Source organism: Colius striatus, chromosome 1 (genome assembly GCF_028858725.1).
Source record: "Colius striatus isolate bColStr4 chromosome 1, bColStr4.1.hap1, whole genome shotgun sequence".
In the NCBI taxonomy this organism is placed as follows: Eukaryota; Metazoa; Chordata; class Aves; order Coliiformes; family Coliidae; genus Colius; species Colius striatus.
This window is the reverse complement of record NC_084759.1, coordinates 152820343-152844709: the sequence shown is the minus strand read 5'-3', so window position 1 is coordinate 152844709 and position 24367 is coordinate 152820343. Positions and strand designations below refer to the sequence as shown.

At 55.3% G+C, this 24367-nt stretch overlaps 2 protein-coding genes across 7 annotated transcripts; one reads left to right on the top strand and one right to left on the bottom strand.

The window, feature by feature from the left end:
- Positions 1 to 664: 664 nt before the first annotated feature.
- On the bottom strand, positions 665 to 4085 carry MAFF (MAF bZIP transcription factor F). 2 transcript variants are annotated; one of them, XM_062012477.1, is made up of 3 exons: positions 3977 to 4085; positions 2841 to 2894; positions 665 to 2755 (listed from the first exon to the last, which is right to left on the bottom strand). In XM_062012477.1, exons 2-3 carry the CDS (start codon positions 2874 to 2876, stop codon positions 2342 to 2344), a joined length of 450 nt encoding a protein of 149 aa, XP_061868461.1. In that variant the 5' UTR covers positions 2877 to 2894; positions 3977 to 4085; the 3' UTR covers positions 665 to 2341. The 2 variants fall into 2 exon arrangements, with proteins under 2 accessions (XP_061868461.1, XP_061868468.1); XM_062012484.1 differs by lacking the exon at positions 3977 to 4085 and adding an exon at positions 3467 to 3830.
- A 463-nt stretch (positions 4086 to 4548) lies between these two features.
- PLA2G6 (phospholipase A2 group VI) lies at positions 4549 to 24336 on the top strand. Of its 5 annotated transcripts, XR_009820118.1 has the most exons (17): positions 4549 to 5172; positions 6027 to 6242; positions 8119 to 8299; positions 10175 to 10362; positions 11555 to 11651; positions 12606 to 12788; positions 13096 to 13204; positions 13793 to 13945; positions 16119 to 16209; positions 17395 to 17558; positions 18059 to 18209; positions 18386 to 18522; positions 19827 to 19981; positions 21374 to 21541; positions 22563 to 22636; positions 23081 to 23295; positions 24058 to 24336. XR_009820118.1 is itself a non-coding variant. In XM_062012436.1 (16 exons), the coding sequence occupies exons 1-16, from the start codon at positions 4964 to 4966 to the stop codon at positions 23220 to 23222; spliced, it is 2418 nt and encodes an 805-aa protein (XP_061868420.1). In that variant the 5' UTR covers positions 4549 to 4963; the 3' UTR covers positions 23223 to 24336. The 5 variants fall into 5 exon arrangements, 4 of the variants coding, with proteins under 4 accessions (XP_061868420.1, XP_061868433.1, XP_061868440.1 ...); XM_062012436.1 differs by having other exon boundaries at positions 23081 to 24336; XM_062012449.1 differs by lacking the exon at positions 24058 to 24336 and having other exon boundaries at positions 22507 to 22636; positions 23081 to 23171.
- Positions 24337 to 24367: the final 31 nt, after the last annotated feature.

Here is a 24367-nt window from a genome sequence, read left to right as displayed (position 1 = left end):
CCTGCCAGAGCAGGACCTCCTAGAGTAGGTCACATGGGAACTCATCCAGTTGGGTTTTGAATGGCTCCAAAGGAGACTCAAGGTGAATGTAAAACCCAGAACTCCCCTGGGAGCTGGGACCTGGCCCACTGGGGCATCAGGGGAACATGCTCATTGTGTCTACCTTGGTGACTCTGAGGAAGGGTGGCTTTTGCCCCCAGGGAGAAGGATGGGCTTCACCTCCAGGTAAAGCACCTGCCCCACTTCACCTGCCACTCACAGATGTGAGCTCCCTCCTTTCCTTCTTCCCCTGCCTGAGACAGGCACTGAGGTCACTCAGGAGGGAAGTTTTTGGGTAGAGCTGCCCCAATTGCACCTGCCTCTCTTCCCACACCAGGGCTGAGGGCAGCCCAGAGGGATCTTTTTTCCTTGCTCAAAACATCATCTTTTCCTGCAGCACAGACAAATTGCAAGCAAGCCCTTTGGGGGGGAGTCACATTCAGCATTAAGCTAGCTTACTCCTGAGCCTTTTTTTTCCCCCCCAAGAGGCTACACACCTGTCCCCCCATCCCATCTTTTTGAGGCACGTTTTTGACCACATCCAGCAGCAAAAGCTAGAAAGCCCGGTCTCCCTGAGACACAGCCCTGTCCTGAAGCTCAAGAATTGACCAAACACACACTCGGCTGTGGAAAAAAAAAAACAAACCAAAAAAGAACTTGCTTTATTTGTAAAGTCTACAAAATACAAGAGGAGTCAGGTAGGACACATACCGTAAGTCAGAAAATAAATAAGTTTTTTTTTTGCTCTATATAAGATAAAATGTGATTTGCATATATAAAATATAAAGTACGGCTCTGTACCAACATCCTGGCTGTGCCGAGAGGCGGAATGGCAAAGAGGACGTGAAAAATAACTTATGTTCGTGCAATAAATAAAACCCAAGAGGAGCTGGGGTGGGGGGATGCTAACCACGGTGCCCCCTCCACGAGCGACGACGGGCACCTCTCCGGGGAGGGATGGGGCTGCAGCCGAGAGTGGCTGGCGTGGCAATACCCAGGCGAGGGCAGAAAGGGGGCGGGAGTTGGGGGAAGTCACCTACAGCGGCAGATGCCAATAAGAGTCTGCCTCCTCTTACCTCCCCCATGGTGCCTGTATTTAGCAAACGCAGCTCTTCTGTGGCCTTTCACCTTGCGGAAGAGCTGGCTGTCCCACACCTGTGTCCAAGCTGGAGGAAAACCAAAGGGAGGAGCCTACCTGCCTGCCAGGCAGGCAGGTCCCAGAAGCCAGGATGCTCTCCGCCCCTGCTTCCCACCTCCTGCACCTCCACCCCTCTATCTGCCTCCAGATTCTCAGGGGCCAGGAGCACCTTCCCGTGAGCTTTGTAGGCGGTAGGGCTCTGGGGAGCGCTTGGTGGGGCCGTACAAACTGGCCTGTGCTGAGCAAAACAGTGTTTATCTCTGCTCCAGCTGCCTCCGCTTCCTTCCTGCTGGTGCTGCTGTTTTGGAGACGCTTGGCCAGCCAGGCTGAGCGTCCTGTAGGCAGGAAGAGGCGTGAAGGATGCGTGTGATGGAGAGAGATAAAACAGCACCACTGATTCTCCCCTTCATAGGCAACAGCCTGGGCTGACCAGCTCACATCCCCCAAGCCCTCCTCTTCTCCAAGGGACCCTTTTCCTCCATCTGGGCTCCCCTAGTGCCACAGCACATTCCCATCCCGCTCATCTTTACCAGGCAACAACCTTCAGCTACTTTCTCTTCCCCCTCTGACCTGCCACCTTCCCTCACCATCTCCATACACAGAGACTCCAGCCACGCTGCTACCTCCCCTGCTCCAACCAAGTTGCAGGGCCAATGCTGACACCTCTCTCCATCATCTCCTTTCTACCCCTCGCTGCAAAACCTGTCTCCCTTCCTTTTCTTCCCTGGCACACGCTCCTGGGTGTGCCTTGCCTGTGCTTGGCTCTCCCACGCCCTCCCCAAAAAGAGAGGCGCCTGGTGTTTTCTGCCAGCTTGGAGCCATGGGATGCTTCCCCACTGATATCTGTGTGGGCTCACCCTCTCCTGCTGGCACCTCCTAGGGCAAGGGCTGCCCAGCCAGGGGGACTGCAGCAGGGTATAGGGCTGGGTATGAGGGGAAGGGGCTGCAGGGCTTCAGGAGCCACCAGTGAGGTCCTGTCTTCTGCCCCAGCACCCACGCTACAGCAGCCCTCTCTACGTGGGCAAGCTGGAGGTCAAGGGATGGGAGAAAGAGGATTCTGGGCACGGGTCCCAGTAGAGAGGAGGTCAGGGAGGGTATGGGAGGAGATTTGTGGGGGAAGACACCCCGGGAAGGCTGTGCCCGGCCGGGGGACAGAGGCCAGCACTAGGAGTAGGCGGCCTGGTTGGCACTGGACTTGACGATGGTGATGACGCTGGCGGTGGCCACCTTGGCAGAGGGCCCGTGGGAGGCCACGGTGCGGGCAAAGCCCTGCAGGGCCTCGTACTTGCCACGGAGGGTGTCGAGCTCCAGGCGCATGGCAGCATTCTCCCGGGCCAGCTTGTCCACCTCCCACTCCAGCTCCATCTTCTGCTTCTGTAGCTCTTCCTTCTGGCAGACACGCTTCACCCGGCAACTGGCGGCGTAACCCCGGTTCTTCAGCGTTCGCCGGCGCTGCTTCAGCCTCGCCACCTCCTCCTTGGAGAGGCCTCGCAGGTGGTGGTTGAGCTCCCGCACTGACAGCCCCATCAGCTCTTCATCTGACAGCAGTGGTGTGTTCTCTCCCAGCTCCCGCTTCACCTGACAGAGAGAGAGATGGTCACTTGAAACCCCCAAAAACCCTCTGTGTGTGTGTCCCCAAGCCCCTAGTCCCATTAGTGCTCACCTTCAGAGCCTTGCTGGAGAGCCCATCCGCAGCCATCCTTGCCTCACGCTGGCCCTGCCAAGCAGCCAAGAGGAAAATCAGTTACTGCCAGCCCGTGCCCCTCACCTGGGCACAGAGGACACCAGCCGTGCTGGCCCCGGGCCCAGCACTCACAGTCCTGCTGCCAGCCACGTGACTCATCCCTACTCCTTTAAAAAAAAGTACGTAGTAGTGACAAGAACAGGCATAATGACTGCGAAAAGCACTAATAACGGGGGAAAGCTAGACTTCTCATCTCTCCTTCATCCCACCCCACGGTGGTCTGGATGCTGCTGTGCCCAGGGGACCTAAAACGCCCCGACCCGGCTCCCCCCCAAGAGAAAAAGACAGGGTGAGGTCCGCCCAGGCTGAAGGGAAAGTAAAAGCAACAGCCCCCACGGGGCGAAACCTTGGCGAAGCCACTCAGCCGGGACTCTCGGAAGTGCCACCCCACCGCATCCCGTGCCCAGCTCCCGGCCCGACGGACGGGTGTCTGCTGGCTCCGGAGGAGAAGGGTCGGGGCCGCAGCCACGCAGCGTGGACGGGCGACAAGTGGCCTCTCCGTGATTCAGCAGCCCCGAAAGAAAAGTCACCGAAGCGGCACTTGCCTGTCCCCTCGCCGGTGGCCGGTCCCTCCCCGTCCCTGGGTGGGGAGGGGAGAGAGAGGGCCGGGAGGCCGGGCCGCAGGCTCTCCCCGCGTCGGGGAGCCCCCTCCCCGTTCGCAAAGCCCCCGGGGGGCGAGGGCGGCCGGGCCGGTAGATGAGGGGCTGGAGAGGGGCGGCGGGAAAGGTGGAGCCGGGGCGGCTGGAAGCTGATGCAATCCGGGCCGGGGAGCCGCCGCCGCTCCCCTGGCTCCGGCGGTGGGTCCCTTCGGGGCGGTGGCTGGGACTCCCGAGAGACGCGCGGGCGGCCCCGGAGCGCGGCCACTCTCCCCCCAGCCTCCCTTCCCGGTGCCGCTCCCCGCGCTTGGCGGCGGCAGATCGGCCCCCGGCCGGCGCCGGACCCCCGCCGCCGCCTCCCCCTCCCGGCGGCCCCGCGGTGGAGATGCGGAGCGGGAGGCCCCGGAGGGGTCCGGCTGTCGGCGCCGCGGGCGGGCGGGCGGGCGGTGGGGCGCTTACCGGGTCCCCGCGGGGCCGCTGCCGGTCGGGCCGTCGGGCGGCGCCTCCCGCCGCGCTGCGCGCGATTACTCACCCGCGGATTCTTTTCATTCATAAAAACACAGTCATGCGGTGACGTCACCGCGACCCCGCCTCCCGCCGCCGCGCGCGCCGGGCCCCGCTCTTAAAGCGGCCGCCGCCCCGGCAGCCGCCGCCGCCAACGCGCCGCGCCGCGAGTCGCACCGCGCTCCCACCACGGGTCGGGGGCTTTTCCCCCTCCAGTCCCAGACCGACGCGGCCCTGCGCCGCAGCAGAGCGGCCTCACCCAACCCCGGCGCGACGGGACGTCGCCTCTTTAAGAAGGGTTACCGTGGCCGTTCGTCACCGCGCCCCGCCCCCCTCCGCCCTTCACAAAGATGGCGCCCCCCGCCGTTCCGCCCGCCCCCGGCATGGCGCCGGCCGTGACGCAGCGCCGCTCGCCGCCGCGCCCCCGCCCTCAGCGCCCCTCCCCGTGCCGGGCGCCGCTCATTGGTCCGCCCCGCAGGGGGCGTGGCCTCCGAGTGGCTGGCGGCGCGGAGCACGCCGGGAGCCCGGTCAGCTGCTCGGGCCCCGCCGTCCGCCCGCCCCCGCTGGTCCTGCCCCGGCCCCCGCGCCCGTCCCGCCGGGCCCCGCTCCGCCTCCCCCGGCGGCCGGCGGCTCCTTGCAGCGCGGCCAGGCGGTTGGCAGGCGGGGCCAGGAGTGGCCGTGGCGGGGGAGTTGTTTCTCGCTGAGTAAGGCCGAGGAGGGGGCGGGTCAGAGGTCGGCGGTGGCCGTGAGGCGCTGAGGAGAACCCGGTGCCCTTCCCGGAGGAGCCGGGGAGCAAACCGCAGGGTTGTCACGCCGGCGGGTTTCGGTTCGCCTTTCTCGGCGCCGCCGAGTTGAGGGAAGGGCCGGGCCGGGCGGAGCCCGTGAGCGGGTTTTTGCCCCTCAGGGCGGCGCGCGGGACAAGCCGCCTGAAGCTCCAGAAAGATGCAGTTCTTTGGCCGCCTGGTGAATACCATCAATAGCGTCACCCAGATATTCACCAATCCTTACCGGGTGAAGGAGGTGCCGGCCGCAGAGTATGCGGCTCACATCTGCCTGAGGGAAGACGGCAGGGTGGCCCTCTATAAGAACAGCCTTGCTCGGTCATGGGACTGCCTGCTGGTGAATCCCCAGAGCCCCCACGTCGCTTTCCGGTGAGTGACACACCTTCAGCAGTCGCTACTGGTGTGTGCAAAAGCAGCAGATCTGCGCTGTGGGAATCTCGGGACCACGGTGCTTTGCGGCTGTGAGTGTGTGGTGACCCGTTTAGTCAGTGAGGGGACTCAGGAGGGGGAGGCCTTTGCTCTTGCTAATGGGGGAGTTGTCATCAAAACAACTTGTGAGACTAGGGCAGGACAGAGTCCGTTGCAAAAGCAGGTGGCTGCGAAATAGGCGCTCGGGTCAAAAGAACCGCTGGTACCTGTACTTCCACTCACGCTCAATGCTGCTTTAGCATCTGGAGCACACGATACTTCAGCCCAAAAGTTAACGTTCCTTAGAAACAGGACCATAGAATTGTAGAATGGAAGGAATCTTTAGAAATCATCTAGTTCACCCCCCTTGCTATAGCAGGTTCAACCAAGATCAGGTCACACAGGAACACGTCCAGGCAGATTTTGAAAGCCTCCAGAGCAGGAGACTCCACACCCTCCATGGGCAGTCTGTGCCAGGGCTCCCTCACCTCAACGCCAAAGAAGTTTTTCCTTGTGTTTCGGTGGAACTTTTTGTGCTCCACTTTTATGCCTGTTACCCCTAGTCCTGTCACTCCAGACAACAAAAAAAAAGCATCACCTCATCCTCTTGACATCCACCTTTTAAGTACTTGTAAGTGTTAATGAGGTGAATGGACCTAGAATATGCTCTCTGCTAATGAAGTAGGCTCCCTTCTTTCCTTGGAACGAGCGTGACATCAGCACTAATATCTGGAGAAGAGCCGTTTCTCCAAGGTACACAGGATGGAGCTGGTTCCTTTGAGCAGGACCAAACACAGCGTTTGCTTTTCCCTCAGGCTCTTCCAGCTGGACAATGAAGCCGAAGCGCTGGCTCGTTTCGAGCAGTACGCCGGGCAGCTGCGCCCTTTCTACGAGAGCTCCCACCAGCCCTTGTCGCTGGAGGATCTCCAGCAGCTCAGCGACTGCTTCCGCAACCACCCCAGCTGGACCCCGGCGCACGTCGCGGTGGAGATCGGCCGTCGTGAGAACTTCCGACACAACCACGTTCTGAGGCAAGGGCTGGGAGGGCTCGCTGCTGGGGCCGGGCACCTGCCTGGGGTCAGCAAGCTGGGATAGACTGGGGGATGCTGGCTGCAGGGGTCAAGTTCAGAAGTGCTGACCTTGGTGTGTCTTGCCAGAGTGACAGATGTGGTAGCAAAAGGGGTCCAAGGCTCACCCTGTTAGCTTATGTGGTGGTTCCAGCCCAGGGGGCAACGCAGCCGCTTGCTCCCTCCCTCTCCCCACACCTCCCGTTGGATGGGGAGGGGAATTGCAAAGGACAATCAAAACTCGTGGGTTAAGATAAGGACAAGTGTAGTAACTAAGTTAAAATAAATACAATAACAGTAGGAAGAATAAAATAGAATAATAGTAATAAGAGAAACGAAACCCAAGAAAAAGACAAGCAATGCCCAGTGCAGTTGCTCACCACTCGCTGACCGATGCCTGAGCAGCCGTCTGCCCATCCCTGACAACCACCCCCAGTTTCTATACTGGGCACGATGGTCTATGGTATGGAAAGGCCCTGTGGCTAGTTTGGGTCAGATGTCCAGGCCATGTTCCCTCCCAGCTTCTGTGTACATACCAGCCTCCCCCAACCCTCTACTTCCCTACCCCCCAGCCCACTCACTGACAGGATAGTGTAAAAAGCAGAAACTGCCTTGATGCTTGCAAGCGCTGCTCAGCAATAACCAAAACATCCCCATGTTATCAACATTCTCTTCAATGTAAACCCAAAGCACAGCCTTGTAGCAGGTACTAGAAAGAAAATTAACCCTGTCTCAGCTGAAACTAGGACAGCTTATTGGCAGGCTTTTGCCCTGCTACTGTGGGCATTAAAACCTGGAGCTCTTGTGGTTGGGCTAAAGGATGGAAGTGTTTTGCTAGAGGCACTAGTTAGATTCTTACAACTCTTGTAGAGTTGCTTTTTGGAGTAGGTTGTGGCTGTCTTTGTGAACCACAAGAGAGGAGGTACAGTAGGAGTGGCTTTCTGGAAACGGTTTTTGGTGACAAGCCCTTACCTTCATTCCATGGGTAAGTTCATTGAGGACAGGGATGACTAGCAGGGAGTTAGGGGGGTTGGAGGACTGATACAGCACCTCCTCCAGGTTGCTGACTGTCTCCTGCCTGCCTTTGGATAATGAGAGCTGCCCCCATACGGGGGGCAGAGGCAGGGATGGGGCCCACAGCAGGGCTGTTTGGTGGCTTTTCCTTCCCTGGCAGGAGGCTGGGCTTTTGTGAGCTGCGTGGTTTGCACCAGCTGGGCTCGTCACAGATGTAGAAGATTCGTCCATAGGATCACAGAATGGCAGGGGTTGGAAGGGATCTTTAGAAATCATCCAGTGCAACTCCCTGCTAAAGCAGGTTCACCTACATCAGGTCACACAGGAACACATCTGGGTGGATTTTGAAAGCTTCCACAGCACGAGAGTCCACACCCTCCCTGGGCAGCCTGGGCCAGGGCTCCCTCACCCCAGCACCAAAGTTTTCCCTTGTGTTTCACTGGAACTTTTTGTGTTCCAGCTTATATCCATTGCCCCTTGTCCTGTCACTGGACACTACAGAAAAAAGGTGTTGCCCCATCCTCCTGACACCTGTCCTTTAGGTACTTTTAAGTGTTGATGAGGTGCCCCTCAGTCGCTTCTTCTTTAGTTCTGAACAGCCCCAGTTCCCGCAGCCTTTCCTCATAAGGAAGATGTTCCAGTCCCCTGATCATCTCGGTGGCCCGGTGCTGGATTCTCTCCAGCAGTTCCCTGTCTCTTGAACTGAGGAGCCCAGAACGGCCACAGGACCCTAGACAAGTTCTTTTGTATCTGCTCCCAGGAGCAGCCACGCGTGCCTTTGCATTTACAGCCCTTGTCTGGCCTGACACCAGCTTCTCTCCTGCAGCTGTGTGAACAGCAGGGACAGCGAGGACGGCTGCACCCCGCTGCACCTGGCGTGCCGCCGGGGAGACGTGGAGTGTCTGCTGGAGCTGCTGGAGTGCCACGCGCGGGTGGACATCACCGACCACAGCGGGGAGACCGTCTTCCACTACGCTGTGCGAGGGAACAGCCCCCATGTCATCGAGGTGGGAGCCGCGTCCAAGCTGGGAGGGGTGTGACTAGAGTGGGTCCTCTCTGTGCTGCAGGGAGGGAGAGAGCTGCAGACAAGGAAGGAGGAAGATCCCTCTGCTGTATCAAGTTAATGCTTGAGGCTGATTTTGGCCTCTCTCTTCCCCCTTTTCCTGGTGCTGTTTCCTGTAAGCAGGCTCCAGAACAAGAGTTTTGAGCAAATGTCCTTGGAAAGCATCCTTTGTAGTTATTTGCATCAGTTATTTGCGTCGTTATTTGCTTCACCCTGCCTTTCCTCAGGCCCCATGGCTGTCCCTCCTCAGAGCAGGGTCTGTGGTTCCGGGCAGAGTGCTCCCGTGGGGGAGTGTGTGTTTAGGCTGCCGTGGGGGTTGTGTGTGTTGACCACAGACTGAAGGGCAGTTCAGAGCCACCCTGAGCCGCAGAACCTGTTGTTTGTATGGAGTGGCCTTGCACAAGGGCTCCGAGGGAGAGGCAGCCTGAAGCCAGAGGAGTTCTTGATTGCTGAGAAGGGCTGGGCAGAGTGGTGTGGTTCCTAAGGGTGTAGGTGGCCTTCCCCCTTGGTTCCTCAGGTCTGTCAGCTCCCCAGCACCCAGTGTAAGGCCTGCTCTCCCTGACAGCTGCACTCCTCGTGTTTACCCAATACCCGTTGCGACAGCTCTCTCCCGCTGCCTTGCCAGGCTGTGCTGGGCTTTCCTTGATGATGGAATGGGCAGATTTTCCTAATGCTGGAGGAGGGATGACATGTCCTGTGGAGCAAGGCTGTCAGGACCTTTGACTTAAAAACGATAGCCTCTTTCATGGCAGCAACTTGAGTTGTTGTTACAGGAGTACTTCCGAGTCTGATCCTCTTTGTTTCTTTTCTCTGTTGATTCCTTGTTGAACCAGAGAAAAGAAACTAAATTCCTGTTGCACTCGTGTGCATCAAGGCTTGCAGGGTTTCCCCAGTACAGGAGTGGGGTATTTGTGTGGAGCAAACCAGTCAGCAGCTAACACGTCTAAAATTTATAGGGAGGATCAGACAGTTCCTTCAAGCATAGCCTCTGTTAGTGTCTGGCAGCAATGATGGAGTTGCAGGGGAGGTTGAGCTCCTGCCTGCTGACAGGCCGTGGTAACAGATGGAGTTGCAACAGGAGAGAATCATAGAACCATTTCAGTTAGCAAAGACCTTTAAGATTACAGAATCCAACCACTCACCTCACACTGCCAAGCCCAGCACTAAACCATGTCCCTCAGCACCTCAGCTTATGTGTCTTTTATATATCTCCAGGGATGGGGACTCCACCACCTCCCTGGGCAGCCTGTGCCAGTGTCTGACAACCCTCTCAGTGACAAAGTTCTTCCTAATGTCCATTTTAAACCTCCCCTGGTACATCTTGAGTCCTTTCCCTCTTGTACTGTCATTCACTACTGGGGAGAAAAGACCAGTTCTACCTTACTACAGACCCCTCCAGGTAGTTGTAGAGAGTGATCATGTCTCCCCTCAGTCTCCTCCAGGCTGAACACCCCCAGCTCCCTCAGCCACTCCTTATCAGACTTGTGTTCTAGGCTCTTCACCAGCTTTGTTAAGAAGCAGAAACTACTGCTTTCAGTCAGTGCTCTTAGTTGTTTGGGCTGAGCTTGGCTTATGCAGTGGGAGTCTTCTGGGCTGTGTCATTCAAAGTGTTGCAAGCCCTTCTCAGCTGAGGACTGGCTCAGAAGCACCTGGGCCAGAGGAAGAGCAGCAATAAACCCTTTGGGGCAGAGAAAACAAGGAGTGTGTCTGTATACAGGCTGTAGCATCCTGAGGAGTGCAATGCTCCAGGGTCTATCTTTGGGGCTCAGGAGATTTACCAGGTCTGGAAGACTTGTTAATTATTGTCTTCTCTTCTCAGCTCCTGGGCAGGACCCCGACTGCTGGCTTGGACCACCTGAGCCACGAAGGGCTCACTGCTCTGCATCTTGCTTGTCAACTGGGCAAAGAGGACATGGTACAGGCTCTGCTGAAGGTCCGTGCCAGCTGCAGTGTTGTGGGGACGCTGGGCTACCCCATCCACGTGTCACTGAAGTTCTCCCAGAAGGGGTAAGTAACCACTTGGGGCTGCCAGAAAGGGGCTCTTCCTCCAGTCTGGGGACCTCTCTGCTTGCTCAGGGTTGCCCGAGGCTTTCAGGACACTGCTTATTGGATGATGCCCTGTGTTCTCTGCTGAATTACCGAGTTGGCAAAAGAACAGAGAAGTGCTGGTGTGGAAGAGAAGGAAACACTTTCAGAAAACAAAAGATCTCCCTGATTTTATCTCTCTATGTTATTTAATATTAGATATCAGGAGAAAGATACTGGGGGTTTTTTTTGTAAATACAATGCTTGTGAAAGGCTTTTCCTCAGGATGCACTGTGAGAAGATGATCTACTGATGCTTAAATAGTAATGGTCATTGCTCTGCCTCTGTCTTTGAGTGCTCTGATCCTAATAAGCTTTCATTTCAAAGCTTGGTTATTCCCATCTCCTATGGGCCAAAGGGACTCTCCACTCTTAATAACACACTCTGGCACCGAATCAAAAGAGACACGATATTTGCTCCCTGTTTTCTGTTCCCTGGAGAGATTAGATTCTCTTTGCATGTGCTTTGTAATGCTTAATTTTCCTAGAGTGTCCGAGCTCTGCAAATAGGGCTCTTGAGTCAGCACTTAGCTGCTGCTACCTAATTTTTCAGCCTTTTGCAAAGTGCTGTCCGACATTGAGATGCATTCGCGAGCCAAAAATGTGCTTGGGTCCCTCAGTTTGCAGTGGGGCTCAGTCTTGTGTACATGGTGGTGTTTCAGAGTGGAGAGCATACACTTGTTTCTACCTGCCCACAATCTATAGGCACTAGATACTGGTCTCTTCACAAGAGGGGTCAATTTTCACTCTTAGGGAAGTACACAGATCCTTCATTTCAGCAAGTGCTTAACTATTTCAGTTTCATCCCCCCTTTACCATGGAGAGAGGGAGAGAACAGAAGAATTTCCCCTCATGTCTTGGGCATTTGTAGAAATGCCATGCTCCTGTATTGGAGAAGCACCCTGAGGTTGTTGCCTCACACCTCAGGACAGGGATGGGATTCTCCTCCTTCCTCTGAATGCTGTGCTGCCCTTCCATTCTAAAGAGAGCAAACCAAAACTGCAGCTGGTGTTGCAGAGAACCTGCTGCTGCTGCAGGGCTTCCTGAGGCAGGTGCTGGAGGTCTTGAGCTGAGGCAGCAGCCCCCCACATGCCTTGCCTTGCTGTCCCTGCCAGGTGTGCCCAGGCCATCCTGGAGGCGGATGCCAGCCAGGTGCGCTCCAAGGACCCGCGCTACGAAGCCACTCCGCTGCACTGGGCAAAGAAAGCAGAGGTAAATGGAGCTGATCTGTGGTGAAGGCCTGTGCTGCCACCCAGCACCCAGTTAATCCCTCCTGCTGCTGCTCTTCTCCCTTTCCTGAGTGCATGTGCAGAGCCGTGGGAGTGTCAGAGCCCAGCCAGCAGCATGGCCTTTGATCCCCTTTGCCCTGTGCTGATCAGTGCTGTTTGTCAAGGGGCACAGAGCAGTGGAGCCTTGCAGTGAAACAAACCATCGGGCTCATCCCTACTATGTCCTCTTTGGCCATGAAACTGCCAGCTTGTCCCTTTGCCCTTTTTGTTGGGCAAATGGCAGAGTGTCACTGTTACCCCTAAGGGACCTATCTTCTCGTTGCTCTTCTGTTTCACAGAAGGAGGCAGATAAATGCCTTGAAAACTTCAGAGAGAGTGTGAGGCAGGCACAGGATGGTGGCATGAGGGTTGTGGTCCATCTCCTGCCAGAGTTGGGCAGATCAATGGTGGGAGATGCTGTGCTGGAGCACCTGAGTGATGCTCGTTGAGCTGTTTTCCCTCCTGCAGTGTTACACTGTTCTCAGAAATGTCCTGTGGAGTTTCAGAGCAGACACAAACTTTGCTTGGCTTAGAAGGAGAAGATCAAAAAGCGACTTTCTCCCTCCAGTCTGCAAGGATTTTGGCCTGAGGAGGAACTGGTTTTTTTTCTCCATTGCTCTCAGCCAGTTGCTACACTTGCATAGAAGTCCCCAAATGCCCAGAAGCTCTAGCCAGATTGTGAAACCACTGACTGGTTCTGTGTTAAAAGACAGAGGAACGCCATCTCCAGTGCCTGGAACAGTGCAATTGGCGTCTACCCACCAGCCATGTCCAGGCTAAGGGTCTTGCCTCTTCCCCTGCTTTGCCTGCTGCGAGACCTGGCTCGTTTGAGCACACAGGCAGTTGCCCTCACTATTGCTTTCTCTGTCTCTCTTTCTGTTCTTGCCCTTGTGCACAGATGACCCGGCTGCTGCTGGAGCACGGCGCAGAGGTGAACGCGAGGAGCTGCACGGCTGACCAGGCTCTGCACATCGCCGTGGCGAGGGGCCGCCTCGACTGCGCCATGGTGTTGCTCACCCATGGCGCCAGCACCAATGCCAGGGGCCAGGATGGCAACACGCCCCTGCACCTGGCCATGAAGGTGAGCTTTCTGCTGGGAAGGAGGGACAGGATTTTTTTGGAGGGTCAATGCAGGGTCAGTCTTCCAAGACCCTCCTGGACATGTTCCTGTGTGACCTGATCTAGGTGGACCTTCTTCTGCAGGGAGGTTGCATTAGATGATCTCTACAAGTCCCTTCCAACCCTGCCATGATTCTATGATTCTGTGATATGTCACAGGGTGATTCCTTGTGGGTGCTTTGGCTAATAAAAAGAGGATGAAGGGAAGGAGAAATCCTGTAGCTGTGGGGAGTGTGGCTTTTGACTGAGCTTTCTGTCTTGTCCCCTAGCATGACCACCTGGATATGATCAAAGCCATCATCGTGTTTGGAGGAGATGTTGAGGTCCCAAATGATTTTGGGGAGACACCAGGGCTATTGGCAGCCAGGAGCAGCAAAGGTGAGGGAGCATGTTGGCAGCCTAACAGGGTGAACCCAGCATCCTGTCTCCTCTTGGTGGCCAAAACAGTGTCCTGGGGAGAGGTGAAAACATGCCAAGTGTGGGTGATGCCTCTCCAACATGCTTTCCCAGCTTCTAGTGGCTCACTGGGCAGGCGCTTCCTGAGCTAGCAGCGTGCACTTTGTATTAATGGCCCGTGATGAATTTCTCTTCTATGAGACAGAGATGCAAGAGGAAAAGCTGGCACACACTCCCCCTCTTTCAAGCCAGGATGTCAGGCCCTGCAGGCTCACAAGGGGATGGCTGAGTGCTGCTGAGCTGCCCCAGTGTAAGCAGGCACGGGTGGTTTTTGGTGGCGAGGAGCATGTGTGTCACACACCCTCAAAGCTGCACAGCGTTGGGTGTCCCTACTGTGCCCGAGTCCTGCTGCCTGCTGGTTGGGGAGAGATGCCCTGGACATGCTTTCCCCTTCTCCAGGGCATCCCAGGGTTGTGATGAGGGTCAGGGCTGCTGTGGATTTGCAGAGCCCTCCCCCTGGCATGGGTGTGCGCTGATTCTGATCTGTGACTTCCCCCTTGGTCACCGAAGGTGCGAACCGGAAAGTGCTCTTAGACCTGCTGCAAACTGTAGGGACCGAACGCTGCCACCCACCCAACCCCGACTCCCCAAGCCTGGCACCATCTGCCGCCTCCTCCTTCCTGGAAGGCCAACCTTCCACGTGGAGCAGCTCCAGCAGCTTAGGTAAAGCCTTCCCTGGCCCTCCCTCGCTCTCCTCCCTTCTTGCTTCACAGTGCTGTCTCAGATCTCTTCTGCAGATGGGCCGTGCCTCTGGAGACTGTCTCCTGTCTCTCAGTTTCTGGTGATTCTGTCCTCATTCAGCTGTTGCAGGACCCTGTCTCTTTTTCTCTGCTTTTTCTGTGTGTGTGCTCTAAACTCTCGTACTCCAAACATTTGTTTTATAGACCTGACACAATGCAGTTCTGTAAAAAGAGAAGGCCGATTCCCTCACCCCTCTGGAAGAGGCATGGGACTTGGTTACTTGCATGTACTTTATACATTGGGTCACCTACAGAAGGGAAGGTACTTGTGAATCTGCCTTGAGGACTTCCCAGTGTTGTGCTGGGCACAAGGAACTTAGAAGCATCACTCATGCAGACAGGTGCTAGAGGCCAGCAGCTGGTAGAGAGAAGGGATGAAGCCTGAGAATAAACAATCCTGGTCACTGATTTTATGTTATGCTTAGGCAAAGTGTACCTAAGGGCATATGAATGTGTCCTAGCTCATGCTCTGTCCTGGCCAGATGGTGTGGATAAGCCTCTGGGTCTAATTTGGGTGGTAGTAGTTTAACTGTAGCCAGTAACTGAGCACCACGTATCTGCTCACTCACCCCCCACCTCAGTGCCTTGGTGGGATGGGGAGGAGAATTCAGGGGAGAAAAAGTAAAACAGTTTAGTAACTAAAACAAAATAAAACATAATAACAATAATAATATTATGTAATAACAGTGATGGAAAGAAATAGAGAAATAAACCCAAGGAAAACAGGAAAAAAACCCAAACCAAATGGTGCCCAATATCAGTCGCTCACCACCCACTGACTGATGCTCTAGCAGTGATCTGCCCCTTCCCACTAACTCCTCCCAGTTTATATGGCATGGAATAGCCCTGTGGCTTGTGTGGGTCAGCTGTCCTGGCCATGCTCTCTCCCAGCCTCCTCACTGGCAGGGCAGGGTGAAAAGCAGAAGTAACCAAAACATTCCCATGTTATCAGAACTGATCTCAGCCCAGTGCTGAGAACACTCCCTTAGCAGCTCCTAGGAAGAAAATTAACTCTGTCCCAGCTGAAGCCAGAACACAGGTGCTGGGCTTCCCTCCTCTGGGGAACTCCAGAGCTCAGGGAGAGGCAGCGAGAGGGGTTATGGAGTGAGAATTGAATGAGTTGGCTTTGAGGGAGGCTCTAGAGGCATGGAGGCAGATAACAGCCACTTGTGGTCCCCTTCCCCTGTCAGTTTGATGATTTCCTTTGCAGAGACCCTCTTCTGGGGCTAGAGGACAAACCCTCCCAGGCCCTGGAGTGCGTCTCCACTAGTCTTACTGGCTGGTGGTACCAGGGCTTTCTTCTCACCATAGCCTTGTGAAGGCAACCCCCCAGGTTCACCTCTGATGCAGTGACAGAGCAAGGCCCTTTGTTCGTCATGGACTCTGGCCTTTGAAGAAACTCCTCACCACATTCATTGTCATCTGCAGCCACATTCCAGCCTGGGTGCTGGCAGAAGTATTTAACTTCTTCTCCCCCTCTTTTTTCTCCTTTTGGTTTGGCAGGCTGGCTGCTCACCTAGCCTGGATCCATGCCCTGCACCCAGCGTGGCCTGGGTGTACATCAGCTAAGGGGTAATGACAAGCCACCCTGTCCCCATGGCCCTCCTGCCTAAGTTACCTTGCAGGAGTAGATTTAGGTTTTCTCTTATGGCTTATAGTGGGCACAGTGCTAGGCTCCGCTTTCTCTCTCACCTGCCGTGCTCATCATCTGCTTCTACAACTCCTGTGTCTCTGCCAGCACATCTCCAGCTGCCTGCTCTAAAGGATGGGGTTTCCTCTCTTTGGTGCAGAGTTTAAGCTTGGGGGGAAGGTGCCTGGTGGCTGGGGGTAAGATGGCTTCAGTCTCCTGCAGGGAGCTATAGTTGTTGGGAAGGGAGTTGGATGTCCCTGTGTGATCATGATGGAAATTGCTTACCACGCTGGTGAGAGGTTTGGGTGCCCTGATCAAACTTCCTGGGGGCAGAGGGAAAGAAAAAGAATGATGGAAGGTTTCCTGATTGACCAAGTATAATTTGGCTGACCACTGTCTCTGAGGGTTCAGGTAGCACAGCAGCATCTCACTTCTCTTTTCCTTTTGGATGTTCTTGGCCCTCTAGGGTACAAGGACCTTCTGTATGTTTCTGCAACACTTGGACAGTTGTTGAAGGCACCAGATGTTTTGGACTCTCCCAGTGAGGGCAGAAGAAAGTAAGTTGAGCACCGCTTTCTGTCCAGGCTCCTGTGCAACTTGAAGGTAAAACCCACGCGTGTGAGTTCTCCCCACCCACACCTGTGGGCATGGCAGCCTCAGAACTGATGGTATCTGACGTCTGTTGACGCAGCAGCTTTTACCAGAACCTTGTCATAGAATCATAGAATGGTAGGGATTGGAAGGGACCTTTAGAGATCATCTAGTCCAACCCGCCTGCAGAAGCAGGGTCACCTAGATCAGGTCACATAGGAACATGTCCAGGCGGGTCTTGAAGACCTCCTAGGAAGGAGCCTCCACACCCTCCCTGGGCAACCTGTGCCAGGGCTCCCTCACCTCAACAGTGAAAGAGTTTTTTCCTATGTTTAAATGGAACTTTTTGTGTTCCAGCTTCATCCCATTACCCCTTGTCCTGTTCCTAGATACCATAGAAAAAAGAGATGCCCCAGCCTCCTGACACCCACCATTTAGATACTTATAAATATTAATGAGATTCCCCCTCAATCTCTTCTCCAGACTAAACAGCCCCAATTCCCGCAGCCTTTCCTCATAAGGAAGATGCTCCAGTCCCCTGATCATCTTGGTGGCCCAGTGCTCGGCTCTCTCCAGCAGTTCCGTGTCCCGCTTGAGCTGGGGAGCCCAGAGCTGGACACAGGACTCCAGATGAGGCCTCACCAGGGCAGAGGAGAGGGGGAGCAGAACCTCCCTCGACTTGCTGGCCACACTCTTCCTGATCCATCCCAGGATGCCATTGGCCTTCTTGGCCACCAGGGCACATTGCTGGCTCAACCTCTGTTTACCCCAGGAGCAGGGGTAGGAGGATTGGCACCAAGACACTGCTACCGGGGTCTTGGGGCTGTCAGCATTTTGTTGACGACACGATACCCATTGCTGCCTAGTAAGGGACATGGGTGCCTCTCCAGCTTGTGAACACCTCTCTGGTGTGGAGGTTAGAGATGGCTGGGAGCGCAGGTGGTGCCTCACCAGCTCTGCCAAGGCTCATCTGGCTGTGCCCAGTTGTGTTTTCAGCTGAGGAAGCACCGCTGGGTTTATTTGCTCGCTGATTACACCGGCCGCTTGCCGCTGCCGTAGTTTTCCATCCCCAGGTCCACATTCCCACGTGGCTGACGGTGATTTATAAACTGTCCCACAGCTCCCAGTCACCCGTGTCTCTCTCTCCCCAGTCACGACCGCCTCCTGTGCCTGGATGGAGGGGGCATCCGGGGCCTGGTGCTCATCCAGCTCCTCCTGGCTATCGAGAAAGCCGCGGGCCGGCCCATCCGGGAGATTTTTGACTGGATTGCGGGGACCAGCACCGGCGGGATCTTGGCCTTGGCTATTGTACACGGTGAGGGCAGTGCAAACAACGGGCCCCTTTTGCCCCTGTGGGAAGCAGGTGCGGGGTGGGAGCTGCCTCTCTGAGTCCTGACTGAGATTTGGAGTCCCTGCAAAAAGGAGGAGGATATGTTTGTTCATGAAGGAGAGTCCAAGCCTGTCTTGGTGCTTGCTTCTTCCATCAGCTGCCTTGAGCAGCTTCCCGGGAAGCACGTGGTGGCAGAGGGAGATGCTCTGTTCTTCCTGCTCTCCCCATGGGGGTGTTACAGGAAGGCAATCCACGCTTTCTGGTAGCGGGAAGCTCTGCTCCAAGCTTGCCCTTCCTCTTTGATCCTTCCCAGTCACGCTGCTGAGGCCTGGGCAGAGGAGACGGGCAGCTCGGGAAGGGGATGGGCTTGGGAATGCCAGCACCTTGTCTCCTGCTGGTCCTGAGAAGTCCCAGGTCTGATGTACTCTTTGTTCTACCTGCCCTTCCTCGCCCTTCTTCCCACCCCCTGCTCCTGCCCGCCTCAGGGAAGTCCATGGACTACATGCGCTGCCTGTACTTCCGCATGAAGGACATGGTGTTCCAGGGCTCTCGGCCCTACGAGTCAGAGCCCCTGGATGAGTTCTTGAAGAAGGAATTTGGGGAAAACACCAAAATGACAGATGTCCAGACACCCAAGTAAGTCCTGCCTGGGGCTGGTGATTGATGATGTCCCGAGTGTGCTGCAGACCCCTCTCAGCAGAAATGCTCAGCTTCTCCATAGAGCAGATCTGGAAGAGTGTGATGTGCAGAGTATTGAAGCCATAAGCATGGCGGTTTTTGTCCATCTTTCTCTGTCATGTCCTCTCCCCCAGGGTCATGGTGACGGGGACACTGTGTGACCGGCAGCCAGCTGAGCTCCACCTGTTCCGGAATTACCCCGTACCGGAGACAAAAACCCCCACTGAATATAAAACAAGCGCATCTTTCAAACCCCTCACTCAGCCAGAGCGTAAGTACTGGCACACAGCAGCCTAGCTGGTTGATAAGGGCGGGCTCTGTCTCTCAGAGATGGAACATTTCATAGAATCATAGAATGGTAGGGGTTGGAAGGGACCTTTAGAGATCATCTGGTCCAACCCGCCTGCAGAAGCAGGTTCACCTAGATCAGGTCGCATAGGAACATGTCCAGGTGGGTCTTGAAGACCTCCAAGGAAGGAGCCTCCACACCCTCCCCGGGCAGCCTGTGCCAGGGCTCCCTCACCTCAACAGTGAAAGAGTTTTTTTTCTTATGTTCAAGTGGAACTTTTTGTGTTCCAGCTTCATCCCATTACCCCCTGTCCTGTTGCTAGCTACAATAGAAAAAAGGGATGTCCCAACCTCCTGACACCCACCCTTTAGATATTTGTAAATGTTAATAAGATTTCCCCAGTCTCCTCCAGACTAAACAGCCCCAGTTCCCGCAGCCTTTCCTCATATGAAAGATGTTCCAGTCCCCTGATCATCTTGGTGGCCCTGCGCTGGACTCTCTCTAGCACTCCCCTGTCCCTCTTAAGCTGAGGAGCCCAGAACTGGACACAGGACTCCAGATGAAGCCCTAGCAGGGCAGAGTAGAGAGGGCGAAGAACCTCCCTTGACCTACTGGCCACACTCTTCTTGATGTATCCTAGGATGCCATTGGCCTTCTTGGCCACGAGGGCACATTGCTGGCTCATATTTAGCTTATTATCAATCAGGACTCCCAGGTCTCTCTCTGCAGAGCTGCTCTTCAGCAGTTCAACCCCCAGCCTGTACTGCTGCATGGGGTTGTTCCTTCCCAGATACAGGACTCTGCATTTCCTCTCCTTCCTCCCATCACTCTGAAAATCAGTGTGTCCCAACAATGGCTCATCCCTGATCTTGACTTGTAGCTTGGTCCTAGTGATGATTCCCTTTTCTCCTTCCTCTCTCCTTCTCCTTTGGCTGTTGAGGTCCATGAGGAAGGGATCTGCTAGGGGTACAGTCAGTACCTTTCCCTGGCCTCTCAGGAGCATATTAAGATGGAAAAGCTGCCTAACTGAAACACAGCCCCCTCCAGATCTGCAACCATAATGGGTGCACTGTCACAATAGCAGCAGGGAAGCTGGCAGACAGCAAATTTGACCCGGGACACGCAGAAAGCGGCCAAAACGTCTATTAATGCACCCCAAAGAATCCCGTGCGTCTGAGCAGAAGCCCTCCCGTTGGGAGGAAGAGGCAGGAGTGTGTGGGGCAGGGTGTTGCGGGGCCGTGGGCGGGAGGCAGCCGCGGGAGCTCGTGCGCGTTGTGTCCCCGCAGAGCAGCTGGTGTGGCGCGCGGCTCGCTGCAGCGGCGCCGCTCCCACCTACTTCAGGCCCATCGGGCGCTTCCTGGACGGCGGGCTGCTGGCCAACAACCCCACCCTCGATGCCATGGCCGAGATACACCACTACAACAAGACGCTCCTCAAGAAGGTGAGGGCGCGTCCTGGCCGGTAACCCGGGCTTTGTCGGTTCTGCTGAGCCTCCCTTCAACGGGAAGAGGGTTTGGGCGTGGGGACCTCTCTAGCAGACAGGTTGTCAGTGCAGCAGCCAAGAAGGGAGCGTATGGAAGATGTGTGTGATGTGTAAGATGTGGGGCTGGAGAGCTGTCTGGCAGAAAAGGACATGGGGATGTTGGTCATCAGGCAACTGGACATGAGCCAGCAGTGTGCCCAGGTGGCCAAGGAGACCTGTGGCATCCTGGCTCGGATCAGAAATAGTGTGGCCAGCAGGAGCAGGGAAGTGATTGTCCCCCTGCTGTTAGCACTGGAGAGGCTGCACCTCGAGTGCTGGGTTCAGTTCTGGGCCCCTCACTACAACAAAGACCAGCATGTCCAGAGACAGGCAACGAAGCTGATGAAGGGTCTGGAGGACAAGTCTTATGAGTCTTATTGAACTGGGGGTGTTTAGCCTGGAGAAGAGGAAGCTGAGGGGAGACATGATCACTGTCTACAGCTACCTGAAAGGAGGTTGTGGCAAAGTGGGGGTCAGTCTCTTCTCTCCAGTAATGAATGAGAGGACAAGAGGAAATGGGCTCAAGCTGCTCCAGGGTAGGTTTAGATTGGAGATTAGGAGGAACTTTTTCAATGAGAGGGTTGTTAGACACTGGCCCAGGGAGGTGGTGGAGTCCCCATCCCTGGAGGTGTTTGAAAGCCATGTAGGTGAGGTGCTGAGGGACACGGTTCAGTGATGGGCTTGGCAGTGTGAGGTTAGTTGATGATGATAAAAACTTTTCCAACCAAAACAATTCTATAATTTTGTTGTATAAGTATGTATATATTTTGGGAATGGTGGCTGAGAGGTGAAATACCTCTTGTGACAAGGGTGTGAGACAGGGAGGCAGCCCCATCAGCCTGTCCTTGCTACTTTAAGCAAGGATGGTTCAGTTGATGATTGTGTGTGGCCCTTGATGCAGCTCTACAGGGCCTTTTTTGCCCTGTAAGATAAATGGAGAAGATGATGGCAGGGCACTCTGCAAGGCTGAAGCATGAATGCCTTCTGTGGTGTGGCAAGTTCCTCAGAAAGATGACTGACTACTGGAAAGGGGAGGTGTGTTGCCAAAGAGCTGGACTGTTACACAGTCACCTGGTCTTTGGGGTGATCCTGTGGATTTGGCTGCAGCCAGGGCTCAAAGGGACAGAACAGTGCAACTGTTGAAGTCACGTGGATTATTCCTGTCTTCTCCAGGCAGAACTAAAGGGCGAGGGTGAGAAGAGGTTCCTCAGCCTTTTACCTTGACTCTCAGAGCTTCCCCAAGACTGCTGTAAAAGACAAGCTCAGCCTTCTTTGTCAGTCCTTGCGAATAAATGTTGTGTTTGTCCACAGGGTCAGAGGCAGAAAGTAAGGAAGTTGGGGCTGGTGGTGTCCCTGGGAACAGGGAAGCCCCCGCAGGTCCCAGTGAGCTCTGTGGATGTTTTCCGCCCCTCCAACCCCTGGGAGCTGGCGAAGACCGTCTTTGGGGCCAGGGAGCTGGGCAAGATGGTGGTGGATTGTGTGAGTATTGAGGGGAGGAGGGCATGGGGAAAACACCTGGGGCTGGTTTCCAGTCTTCAGCTTCTTCCTTTTGGAAGAAAATGGTATTTCCTTGGAACTGCTCCGGCCATGGGCAGCCCAAGCTGTGGATGAGGTGGGGGACTTCAGGGCTGTGGGAGCACAGCAGGTCTGAAGCCCTTGTCTGCATCTTTGGGGTTTTGAGGGCTAAGGGAGGTTCTCGCAGCTGAGAGGAGCTGAGGACAGGGTGGTGGTCAGTGACCCTAAGGAATGTTAAGGAACTCATAGTAGGTAAGAGTTGGTGAAACGCAGTATCCCTCCAGGGAGCATTGATTATCATCTGAGCAACCTGGGCCAAAGAATGAAAAAAGAACCCCAAATCACACCTCAGAAAACAGTGATTCATTTTTCCTAGAAAGACTTTGTTATCCCCACTGGGGACATTGATAAATGGTAGAGAAATGCAAGTGTCACTAATAAAAGCAGTATCACTAGTAACAGTAGTTAGAGCTGTGGTTAGGAGTGTGTAATAGCCATATGTTCTTGCACGTTTCAGGAAGAAGCTCATGAAATGTGTGTGAAAAAAACGCTCCAAATGTACTAAAGCCAGAAAGATCAGAGCTGAGGTTCCAGGTGGCATCTTGATTCAGTTGCTTTAGCTCCATTTAGCTTCCTAAAACCAAAAAATGCCCAGAGAGGTCCCCGTGCTTCTGCTGTCTTACTGCAGGGCTCGCAGGGAGGCCATCCAGCAGTAATCAGAGGCCCTGCTGGCCTTGGGCAGAAATGGGCAGGGCTACGTTCCCAGGGAGGGAATGTGATTCAGATCATCCTGGGGCTTTCTTTAAGGGAATCCCCTCGGAGCTGTGGTGGATGGAGGATCTGTAGGGTGCAATTCCTTGTGTCCCAAGGGCCAGGAGCACCGTCCTTACGTGAAAATAAACAGCTAAAAAGCCATCCTTCCCTCGGAGGTGGATGCAGGCCCTTGCTCCCGGCCTGCCCCTCTGAGGCTCTGCTCCTCCCGCAGTGCACCGACGCAGACGGCCCCGCCGTGGATCGGGCCCGGGCCTGGTGTGAGATGACAGACATCCCCTATTTCCGGTAGGAGCTTCCTCTCCCCTCCCTGCACCCACCTGTTTTTATCCCTCTTGCTTCAGACCTGCCTCTGGCATGAGCCATCCCAAATAATGGCCCCTCTGGTGCGATCCCTGCCCAAGCCTGTGCTGCTGACCCATGTAACGCAGGACACTGTGGGAAGTGATGCACCCCGTGTCTGGGGGCAGTCAGTGGGGGCTCAGGGGATGCACATCCCGCCCTGTTTCCCTCATGCTCAGTGTGTTCCGGGGCTCCTGCCTTTGGTGGTGCTGGTGCTGAGCTGCGGCTCAGCCTGGAGTGTGGTTGGGAAGGAGGGGGAAGGCCTCTGCCCCGGCAGCCTGCTGGAGAAGGGCAATGGGACAGGCAGGGCAGCGGGAGCCGCTCGGCACAGGCCTCACGCTTGGCTGGCTCACTGCCTCACCATCTTCTGTGCCCTCTTGCTGCGTGCAGGCTTAGCCCTCAGCTGCACACGGAGGTGATGCTGGACGAGGTGAACGACACGGTGCTGGTGAACGCTCTGTGGGACACCCAGCTTTACATCTACCAGCAGCGGGAGCAGTTCGAGCAGCTGGTGCAACACCTCTGCCAGTGACTGACCTGGAGGCTCCCGTCCGTCCCCGTGGTGATCCATCCCCTGAAGTGCCTCGGATTTGCCCTTAACCAAGGTGTTGAGGTGGGGGAGGGACGGCTGCTACGACTACTAGTGAGGAGTTAATGATATTTAATAGACAACAGTGCACATACACACGTATCCCAGGAGACACCTGTGTACTCCCACACAGCTGTGAAATGCTGATGGTTGTTTTCCTGCTGTAGCCCCATCCCTGGTGCTGTGCCGGGTTTTGTTGCTCTGCTCTCTGAACACACAGCCCTTCCCAGAAGGCAGAGCCCCTACCTACCTGTCCTGAGCTGTAGCAGCTGGAGTCTGTCTCCTGGCTGGGCAGCACCTCCACTGACAAAGCACCACGCACCTTCCCGTGTCACAGAACAGGCCAAGGATGGGTAAAGCTTCAGGGATTACTTGGCCCACTGGGGCTGAGGCCTTCTGGAGTGTAATGTGGGAGGAGAAAGAGTTTCTCTTCCTTCCTCAACATGCCCCATTGGAAGGGGAGCAGAAACACTGCCACTTTCTGCAGTAGCTATGACACAAATGTTGAGACTGGCCTTAGGATAGGGGGACCCTCTCCTGAGCACCGGTTCCATCACACTTTCCCTTTTCCCCTCTGAGATGGACTGACAGCGTGGGTACAGACTGTGCCCAGGGGGAGAGCAGACACCCCCAGAGACTGTTTTGTACCACCTGACTTGCTGTGCTCCTCTTTGCTCAAGGGCTGGGATGAGAAAGCCTGTCTTCACTCTCAGCAAGCTCCAGACAAGGAACAATAGCCTTGACTTGGTAGTGAGTTTGTTTCTCTTTGTTCTTAAAGTGGAACTGAAATGCTCTGGGATAAGTCCCACCAAAGCAACTGACCCTGTGACATTTTGGATTTCTTTTGTTGTTGTTGCTGAAAACAATGAATGTTCCACCACTCAGTGTTTCTGTGGTAAGTTTTCATGTTTAGAAATAATGTGTCTATTTATTTGGAGGTGTTTGGAGGAGTAGCCTGAAAAACTGAATTCATTCTCATTTGTTTTTGGCTGGGTGGACTGCCGTTGTGCTGTTGCCACCGCGACATGAAATAAAGAGAGCTTTGTGTTTGGTTCCACTGTCGTGCGGTCTGTGGTTTGTCTTTTTCC